Below are 10836 nucleotides of genomic sequence, written 5' to 3' on the forward strand. Positions count from 1 at the left end.
TGCCAATTTTGACCCCAGGGCTTTTATTTGAACAAACTTGGTAGACACTCACTAGAAGATGTTTCATGCTAAATATCTTAGGTCTAGCTCTTTGAGTTCTTTAAAAGAAGATTTTGTAAGTTTTTACTATATGCATATAGGGAAAATCAATGACCGCCCGGGGCGGGGCCAATTTTGACCCCAGGGCTTTTATTTGAACAAACTTGGTAGACACCCATTAGAACATGTTTCATGCTAAATATCTTAGCTCTAGCTCTTTGGGTTCTTTAAAAGAAGTTTTTTAAGTTTTTACTATATGCATATAGGGAAAATCAATGACCCCCCGGGGCGGGGCCAATTTTGACCCCAGGGCTTTTATTTGAACAAACTTGGTAGACACTCACTAGAAGATGTTTCATGCCAAATATCTAAGCTCTAGCTCTTATGGTTTTTTACAAGAAGATATTTAAAGTTTTTTTCTTTCGGTTGCCATGGCAACCAGAGTTCTGCATGGAATTAATTTCTTTGAACAATTTTTAAAGGTGACCACCAAAGGAACATTCCTGTGAAGTTTGGATGAAATTGGCTTTGTGGTTTATGAGGAGATGTCATTTAAAGTAAAAGTTTACGGACGGACGGACGGACGACGGACGGACGCCGGACGAAAAGCGATCACAAAAGCTCACCCTGTCACTTTGTGACAGGTGAGCTAAAAATAATATAAATGTCTGAGGCATGATATGCATTTACCATGAAAGTAATTATACATTAGTGCACAGGAACTCGGCACAGTGTTGGAATAGTGTAAAAAGAAATTTTAGAAATAACAAGAAAAATATTACATACATTAGTACCTGTACGATTGCATACTACTTTTTGTGAAGACTTTATGTTTGCTGAATTAAAGGTATAATGTAAAATGAACAAACATGTCATGAGATATTTTATATCTTTAAATAAACATTTTCGTGGAATGTAATTAATGTATCACCATATTAAAGTTGCATGCCTTCAGATGAGAAAAATGATTTCAAGGAAATCAAAATATGAAAATAAAATTCACGGTCAATTGACTGCTTTGAAGCATAATCACAAAATAAAATTACAGGAAATTAAAAACCTTTTTAATACACTTAAGGTAGAATTTCATTGTAAATCATAGTCAAAGATTTGAGATATGATTATTTATTCATATTAACATCATTATTGGTTATATATTGATAAAAAAAAAACCCCGAAAGACACAGTTTGTAAATATTTATTACAATAAAATATGAAAAAGGTATACGCGCCGAGGTTAGCTATAATTAAAATTCCCGCGCTAAGTCGCGGTGGTGCTTGGGATAATCACTTGATACTGTAAATGGCAGCGAATTTTACGATACGAATCATCGGACAGTTTATCCTGCCGAAAAGATATGAAAAAATACTTGCAATTCAAAGTTTGCTGGCTACATAAAGATTATCGATTTACTCTTTGCACACTTTTTCTCTGCCTGAGTATAATAATATTGACGTGTTTTCATTGGCTTAAACCATCACGTTACCAATACACATGTAGGTGTGAACTAATTTCGTGTTCATTAAAATTATTCCGTTAATAGACATATAACAATCTTATTTACAAATGAATTGATAAAACAAAAATCCCAGAAGCATTTAAGATAATAACAATCATTGGAAAAAAATAAATGCATATAAATTGTAAATTTGTGTATGACAACTCAACCCCCTAAACAAAACATATTAGACTCAACCAAAACAAGCGCCTGCTTCTTCACCTAACTATGTAGTTGCATGACCATGATTAGCAATTTAGCAAACCAAATCTAAGAGATAAACCTATTGTAAAAATAATACTATGACCACAGCAGATTTCGTACAGAAAAACCTATTCAATATCTTTGTTTCTAAAATTAATTTTTTACTATATCCCAACACTGTACTGAGTCCCTGTCATTGTGAGTTTTAAGTGATTAAAATTCTTATTAATGTAATCCAGTCTTTTTAGTCTTTAACTTATTTCAAATTGAATGTATCTATGAAAATCTTAGTTTTCCTTATATCTAAAATGTTCTCTATATCCTCCAGCTAAAACTATACATTCTTGAAACATGATAGGATCATAAAACATTCTAGGGTGCTGCTATCACTGATACTGTGACAAGCCATGTAATTATAATTAAATGCTCATAACTGGCCAGAGATATGAAATTTTGGGGGAAAACTGGAAATCTTGGGTTTATGCATAGGACTGAAGGTGACGAAAAGATCACTGACAGATTGACCCAATACATAAATGATTGTCACAATTATACCACTTAAATTTAGCTGTGAAATTATAACAATGGCCTGGATAGGCATATTATTATTATTGAGAAGACTTTACAGGTTCAGTAAAGAGTAAGTTTAAGCTGCAATTACTGACAAAAGTGAGATATGGTTATATTCAGCATTGCTGGAAAAATCTTTACTCTTACAAGGTGCCTCCTGTAACCAAATACATTTGAAAAACTAATGAACATTAAATGTAATATGAGAATATAGCTTAGTAAATAGGAGGCAACACATGTACATATGTAGACTGAATTAATTACTGTAAAACTAAGCTGGATTATTTTTTTGTACATTTGTTGTATTGAAATGTTCAATAAAACGATATTGTTGAACCATTGCATTTCTTAACTTATGTACATGTAATCAGTAATCATAAATGTAATCTGATTACTCCTGTCGGTAATCAGTAATTTAATCAATTACAATGTCAAAATGGAGTAAGCAGTAATTTAATTTAATCAAGTGTTTTGACAAATAATCATAATTTAATCAATTACAATTGTCAAGTAATCGCCCCATGTCTGATGCCTTAGGCCAAAATTAAAAATAGCTTTGTTTGCTGTCTCCCGACCGACCCTAAAAAAACGCTGCGCTCCGAAAAATTTTATTTGCTCTCGCCGACCATTTTTTTTTTTTTTTTTTTTTTTTTTTTTTGCCCCGCATATTTTTTGGTGCCGCATATTTTTACCGATATCCGTTCAGTAACGGCGTGTAGTGTTCTGGTTCCCGCGCATTATTCGGTACCGTGTATGGACAATAGTGGCGCCGGGTAAATCTCGATTGTGTACACTTCCGATACAATTTTGCGATGGCAAAACGAAAGTTAGAAGAAGACGAGTATTTTATCATCTCGTCAACAGTTATAGTTACGTACAATACTGGATCAAGTTTAAGTTTGTTAAAGAACCATCTTCACGAGTACGGTTCAGACTGGACATGGGCTGAGATTTGTAACGACCTGTTGAATGACGCAGAGAATTTTTACCCGAAAAAATCTGACATTCTTACCGTACATTTGAGCAACAGCCTAAATGCTAACGAAGTTTTTAAACCAGATGTCAATGAAACACTAAGGGTAGTCAAAGAATTTGATAAAACATTGAAATTTGTGACATTCAAAATTACTAGGGACGATGATGGGAATAACAACTCCGAGGCTGAGAACAACAATAAATCCATAAAGTCAGCTTTTGACATGATGATGCAGTCGTCAAGCGTTAAAAGACCTGCAATGTTGAGAACGGACACTGGCAAATTTACAGGTATAAAGAAATATATTTGTCAAACTGTATTTACTTTTTACATTTTATTTTAAATGGTTGATTATTGATTTAAGTCACCAAGTGATTAAGGTCACATTATTTCATATCTGATGGTGTCATCACTATTAGTTGTCAGGCTGTTGAATTCTTCATGTGATGAAATAATGCATAGACATTAATTTATTTGTAAAGATGTTACTGAATTGACATTAAATTCATGTAAATAAAGGGAGGTGATTAAAAATTTATAGTTTCAATAAAGTCTAAGCCAATTTTTTCAATATTAAAGAAATAAATGTATATACTATAATGATTACATATAATGCATATAAACATTTGCATATTTAACATATTTTTGGATTTTTGAAATTGATTTAGGAACATTATTAAATACATATATAAAATTTCATGTGAAGTGTTGTTATAACAATTTAATTACAACATACAGGATCTTTAAACTCTATAATAACTTCAGAAAAATGTCAGAACAGTATTCATTTTTTTTCTACAAATGATTTTTGTAAATGTACAATAAAATTTTGAATAGGTCTGATGGAAGTTGTGTGTCTTTTTTCAGCCAAGGATCAACTTTTCAATGATCTGGTGAAGGAAATGAATGAATGTGGAGATCATTTTCCCCAAACATTGTCCGATTCAGCTGTATCAAAACAGGTTATGGTGGTTGTGAATGCTGTATGGTATGTTAGCGGTAACATGAAAACTATAGACGACAGGGCAGATTGCTGTTTAGATGTAAAACACATTCCAGCCAGGTATTTTAATAAAGCAAATTTAGTTACAAAATTTCTTATTTCATGCTGAAAGTCCCAGATAGTCATCATTGCCTCTTTAGTGACCATAGTTTTACCATGATGCTTTGATGCTAGAAGAACCTGGATGTATTTTAAAATAATGTGCATTACAAAAGGGAAAAATTATATTTACTGAGGTAAACCAGGGTCTTTAAAATCAAACACTTTTTTTCTCCTGAACATAAACATTTTTTGAAACATAATTAATGGCACCATTGAACATTAAAATCTAATAGTACATAAATAACACATGGGTTTGTGGGTAAAAGTAAAAATATCAGACCGGCTTTTTTTTACTCTAGGTACTTGCCTTATGATGGTGCTAATGACTACAAGAAGAAAAAACATAAAAAGCCAACTCTTTCTTCAAAGGAGCTTCTGGTGCAGAGTCAGTGCCTCTTTAGCTTAGCTTCACAATCTATGTCACAGAACTGGACAACAAGAGGTGACTTGGAAATGCTAGCTGTGAGTTTTGAGTCTTATGCTAGGTATCTTGAAAAGTCTAATGAAAGACAGAAACACAGACAGTCAAAGTTAACTCCACCAAGGCAGTTGGATGTTAATGTTTCAGTACTACATAATGTTAAAGCTGACATTATACCTGATAAATACAAACAGTTAGACATGGCTATAAATGAGTTAGACTTATTTCAGCCACTCTTTTTTGATGAAAATATACATGTTGCTGGTAGGTTCAAGTTTGTTAATCGTGATCAGCGTTTCAAGTACTTTTCTAACTTAGCTCTTTCTGTTGACACCCATTGTCTCAGATACGACCCTGGGGCAGGTTTAGGATGTTTAAGTGTTCTTTGGAAAATTCCTTTGAATGAATCATCAGAAGTAATTTTCAAGAGAGACACTGAAATTTATGAAAACATGAAGCTCAAGTTCCCAGAGTATCATACAAGAGCTATGAGAAAGGAGTTTTCTGAACAGTATGGAAATATCTCAGGAACAAACATTCCTCCCCATGTATTGCGATCAATTTACTCTACATTAACAAATGATGCATCCTCAGACCAGAATCCTGAAATAGATCAACGTGTACGTTTGGCTATATTGGGATCTGAACCTGATCTTGTTGTTGATCTTAGGCATTTGAACAAAGGGCGTCCATCAGATACGTTTGACATTTTTTTTGAACACTTGGAAAATGAAATTCAGGACTGCATTGCTGCTGATGAGAGAAGACGTAACATTGAGCATGTCTCAAAATACTTATCTGTTAGAGATCTCATTCAACAAGTTTCACAAAAGCTTCCACAAGGTACTCCTATACCCAGTGAGTCAACTGTCTTACTTGCATTTGTGCCAAAAAACTCTCACACAAATGTTTCAAAATTGTACAAAGGAAGAATTCCAGTAAGAATGAAAGTACAGACCAGGCAGTTAAGGGCAAGTCACCAAGATGACCATTTCTGTGCAGCATTGTTCAAGTATGCACGAAACTATGCTGTTAACAATAGAAGTGACTGCACATTTGTTTGTATGGATGATAAGGCCAAAGTTGATTTTGGTGAACCAGGAATGTTTTCTTCATCTGGTGTAAGAGGCAAGAAATCAATAGTGCCAATGAATTCTCAGCTAAGTTGTCTCGACCATGATGTACAGTGCAAGGGTTCTCTTACACCATCTGTAATTCTCGATGTAGATATACCAGAAAGTTTGTCAGATTCATTCTATCAAGGACAGGTATCGCTCACTATGAAGGATAGTGTTTTCCAACCTAGTACACCTTTTAGGCATATAACTGAGCTACAACATGTACTTGAAAACAAAGGAGAAAAAACACCAGTCCTATTTATGTATACAGATGGTGGTCCTGACCACCGGGTGACTTATCATTCTGTGAAACTTTCCTTGATAGTACTCTTCAAAAGATTAGGCTTGGAGTTGCTTGTAGCTTTGAGAACAGCCCCAGGTCACTCTTGGGCTAATCCAGCAGAGAGAATCATGTCCATGCTGAATATTGCATTTCAGAATACAGCTTTAGCTCGAGAAGAATCAGACACTGATACCGAGCATGCATTAAAGGCTTGTGGATCAATGAATGAAATTAGGAAAAAGGCAGAAAGGGTGCAAGGTCTGAAAAATAAGTGGATAACATCAGTACAGCCAGTTGTTAATTTACTAGGGGATCGAGCAAAGCGGATGATTCTTAAACAGAAACCATTCCATGTTCACACCGCAGCAACAGATGATCTTGTTGAGATGGCTGAAGCGGAAGTAAATCTTATTGACCCAGTTATCAATATTGGACAGTACCAACAACAGAAGTTGAAACAGGCTAAAACATATAAAGAATTTCTAGGTACAATTTTCATTTCATGTAACAATTTTGAATATCAAATTAATTTTTGCTGCTTGGTTCATCATATTAAACATGTACATAATTATTTAATCTATTAACTTATGTATACTAAAAACACAGATGAAACCATTTCAAATACACAATGCTTCATATGTACATTAAACAGAATTGATATAAATTTGATATGTCAGAGTTGTGTTCATTTCAGAGAAGCACTGCTTAGAAAGACACTACTGTTTTCAAGTTCGCAGATGCCAAGATGAAGCCTGTTGCAACCCTCCAGCAACTAAACTGTGGCAATGGTTACCTGATCCTGTTCTTGACCAAGATGCTCAACATTACAAACCACTTGAATCTGTGTTGGGTTTTGAAACAAGAGATGATGATCGTCCTTCCAGTAAGAAACAGACCATCTCTGCTGTGGCTGAAGAACAGCAGGTATTAACCTAAATAATGTTTGTCCTTTCGAAATGGTATCTTATTTCTGACAGTTTGACACAAAGTGTTTTTTCTAATAGCTAAAATACGGGTTTGACATTGAAAAAAAATAAAATGGTTAGAAACTTAATTTTAGTATTGAATGCTAAAGTACTTATTCATTTACAAGGACTTATTGAATATTTGAATAACACCAGTATTAATTATCTTATTTTCATTTTCTTCAACCAGCAAATTACAGAACCACCTGTCTTAGTACCGGAACCATTTCAGAACTCATTTCAATATTAAAGGTATAACATTTTTTGTGTGTATGTTATTGCAGGGCTGTAAGAATAGTCTTCTAGTGGCTCAAAATGTAAGGATATGTGTTCCATGCACTGAATGCGATAAACCAAGGTTTATTTACTCCAAGAATAAATTGACAGCCAGGGAAACACGATCTCTAAAACACAACCTTGAGAAATTTGATTACAGCTGCGGTTCAGTCATTACAGTTGATGGTTAGTATTGATATTGCACATTTCTGTACTTATTTTCTTGCAACATTGATGTCAAAATGTTTTGAACTGTTTTCAACTGAAAGTAGAAATTTGATTTTATTGTTTCTTACATATTTTCTATGGTGATATATTATTTAAAATGTTAAAATATTAAATTGCATTTTTGGCAAAATCTGTATTGCATAGGGTCTAAATAGCCTTCTATCTATTTTCATAGGAGATACACTGCAAGGGAGAGTGTTTGTACGACTGCAGATGTCATGCCAATCTCACGTGGAGTTCCCTTACTATGCCTCCAACATTGGAAGACCAGATATTTGTGCCCACTGTGCTGAGCCAGAAGCACAGAGAAATCCAGAACTGTTAAAAAAGTTTAGGATTGTACTTCCAGTTTGTGAGCAATGCATCACTGTTCACAAGAAAGACATTCCTCATAGATGTCCTATAAAAAAATGAATACTCAGTGTGAACCTAAAATGTTGGTGTATTTACACAATTAGGACTGTTTACTTATCTTAAGTTTCATAGCAGTGTTCGAAGTTTTAGTTTCTGGTTGTGTTACATACTCAGCATTAAGTGAAGATAAAGCTGAAGCAGACTTTAAACTGTTGATGTTGATGCCTTTTGTTGATTATTCGTTAATTTTGCATAGTATATGTTCTGGTGTTCTAGTCATCCTCGTATATTTGAATGTTCTAGTCATCCTCTCACATGTTGAGTAAATGTTTAAATTTGCTTTTGTTACATGTATTTTTGTTAAAAGAACTATACTTCTTGTATTGACTAAATGGAAGATATATATGAAACTGAAATAAAAAGTAAAATGTATCTATTTTAAAACATTTATTTGCATTTTATCAAATAGTCTTCTCACAGACAAAATTTAACCAAAAACATTTTAATATGTATTTAAAAAAAAAAAAAAAAAAATCCCTACCTACCTACCCAACTCAAAAAAGTAGGGTCGGGAGACAGCAAACAAAGACTTTTTTAAATGTGGCCTTATGCAAAATATCTAAGCTCGAGGCCTTTTGGGTCTTTAAAAGAAGATTTTTTTAAATTTATTCTTATAATTCCGTTTGGTTGCCATGGCAACCAGATTTCTGCATGGAATGAAATCCTTTGAACAACTTTGGAAGCCCTTCACCCAAGGAACAATCCTGCCAAGTTTGGTTGAAATTGGACTTGTGGTTTTTCATAAGAAGATTTTTTAAGTTCACTATATAATCTATAATAACACACACACAAACACCACACACACATAAACACACAGATGAATCGCTATAATGCCATACCGCATCGCAGATGCTGCGGTGGCATAAAAAATACAATTTTTAACAAAAATTCAATAAAAAAATGAGCATACAAACTCATCTTTGTTAAAAAAGGTACTGGGAGAAACAAATTAATGTTTCTTTAGGCCTAATTTTTTTTCCTGGTTAATGACCTACAACTGACCTTATGCAATATGATGTCCGAATTCTAGAGCTATGAGATATTTTACACATCATAAACAGGTCATGACATTAAGACTTTCTCCAAGCATTGAACTCTTTTGGAAAAATTGAATAACATATGTACACATTCCAACATGAGTTGTTTCCCTTTCATTATGAAAAAGATCTTTGAGTCATAGAATTTATTGAAATTTATGAAATTCTTACTGAAAATGTCTAATTTGGAAACTATGTATGGGAAGCTGCATATCCTATTATAGGCCAAGTAAAGTTGGTCTTTTCTATATATAAAAAAACAGTTTTTTTAATGACTTTATCATTATATTGATACTGTGTGAAGAGTTTTAAAACATAACATATCTACTTTGCATGAAGTCAAAACACGATTATTTTATAATCCATTGTCAATATCTTCTAATATAGAATATCTTTAAACTATAATTTTGAAGAAATGCCATGACTTGGGCATTTAAGCTTTAGCTTAAACAGGGTCAATCAAATCAATATGAGCAAACTTGATAAAAGACTACCTAAGAATGCTACAGACAAAGTTTGGTGATCATCCATCAAATATTTCAGTAGGAGATGATGTTCAAATGTTTTCTATATTTAGCTTTAGTGTCCCCTTTAAGGGGCCAATCTATTTAATATGGACAAACATGATAAAAGACTACCTGAGAATGCTACAGACAAAATTTGGTGATCATCCATCGATTAGTTTTGTAGAAGGAGATGTTTAAAGGTATTTCTATTTTCAGCTTTAGCGGACCCTAAAAGGGGCCAATCAAATTAATATGAGCAAACTTGATAAAAGACTACCTTAGAATGTTACAGACAAAGTTTGGTGATCATCCATCAGTTAGTGCTGTAGGAGAAGACATTTAAAGGTATTTCTATTTTTAGCTATAGCGGCCCCTAAAAGGGGCCAATCAAAGTACTGCACTTCTACCCAATGAGACCTATCTATCTACAAAGTTTCATGTTGATATCTCTTATAATATTACTACCCAAGAATGCTACAGACAAAGTTTACTGATCTTCCATTAATTAGTTTTGTAGAAAAAGACATTTTAAAGGTATTTCTATTTTTAACCCTAGAGACCCCTAAAAGGGGCCAATCAAAATTACTTTAGCAAACTTGATAAAAGACTTCATAAGAATGCTACAGACAAAGTTTGGTGATCATCCATCAATTAGTTCTCTAGAAATAGACATTTAAAATTTTTCTATTTATAGCTTTTGCGGCGCCTAAAAGGGGCCAATCACATAAATATGAGCAAACTTGATAAAAGACTACCTAAGAATGCTACAGACAAAGTTTGGTGATCATCCATCTATTAGTTCTGTAGAAGAAGATGTAAGGTTTTTCTATTTTTAGCCCTAGAGGCCCCTAAAAGGGGTCAATCAAAATAATATTAGCAAACTTGATAAAAGACTACCTAAGAATGCTACAGACAAAGTTTGGTGATCATCCATCAATTAGTTCTCTAGAAATAGATGTTTAAAGGTTTTTCTATTTTTAGCTTTAGCGGCCCCTAAAAGGGGCCAATCAAATTCATATGAGCAAACTTGATAAAGCACTACCCAAGAATGCTACAGACAAAGTTTTGTGATCATCCATCCATTAGTTCTGTAGAAGAAGATGTTTAAAGGTTTTTCTATTTTTAGCCCTAGAGACCCCTAAAAGGGGCCAATCCAATTAATATGAGCAAACTTGATAAAAGACTACCGAAGAAT

At 33.5% G+C, this 10836-nt stretch overlaps 1 protein-coding gene across 1 annotated transcript; it reads left to right on the forward strand.

Moving 5' to 3' along the window:
- Window positions 1-2954: 2954 nt before the first annotated feature.
- LOC132738209 (uncharacterized) lies at window positions 2955-8593 on the forward strand. Its single transcript, XM_060725673.1, has 6 exons — window positions 2955-3578; window positions 4156-4351; window positions 4693-6701; window positions 6910-7139; window positions 7465-7642; window positions 7860-8593. The coding sequence occupies exons 1-6, from the start codon at window positions 3125-3127 to the stop codon at window positions 8096-8098; spliced, it is 3306 nt and encodes a 1101-aa protein (XP_060581656.1). The 5' UTR covers window positions 2955-3124; the 3' UTR covers window positions 8099-8593.
- Window positions 8594-10836: the final 2243 nt, after the last annotated feature.

The sequence above is a fragment of the Ruditapes philippinarum genome, unplaced genomic scaffold (genome assembly GCF_026571515.1).
Source record: "Ruditapes philippinarum isolate M1 unplaced genomic scaffold, ASM2657151v2 ctg5936_1_1_1_1, whole genome shotgun sequence".
Classification (NCBI taxonomy): Eukaryota; Metazoa; Mollusca; class Bivalvia; order Venerida; family Veneridae; genus Ruditapes; species Ruditapes philippinarum.

What these genes read in the sequence shown, in the direction of transcription:
- LOC132738209 (XM_060725673.1), top strand. Translation starts at nt 3,125, where the DNA reads ATGGCAAAACGAAAGTTAGAAGAAGACGAGTATTTTATCATCTCGTCA. An exon ending in AACATATAAAGAATTTCTAG is followed by an intron (nt 6,702 to 6,909) that starts GTACAATTTTCA and finishes TGTTCATTTCAG; the next exon opens with AGAAGCACTGCTTAGAAAGA. An exon ending in TTCAGTCATTACAGTTGATG is followed by an intron (nt 7,643 to 7,859) that starts GTTAGTATTGAT and finishes CTATTTTCATAG; the next exon opens with GAGATACACTGCAAGGGAGA.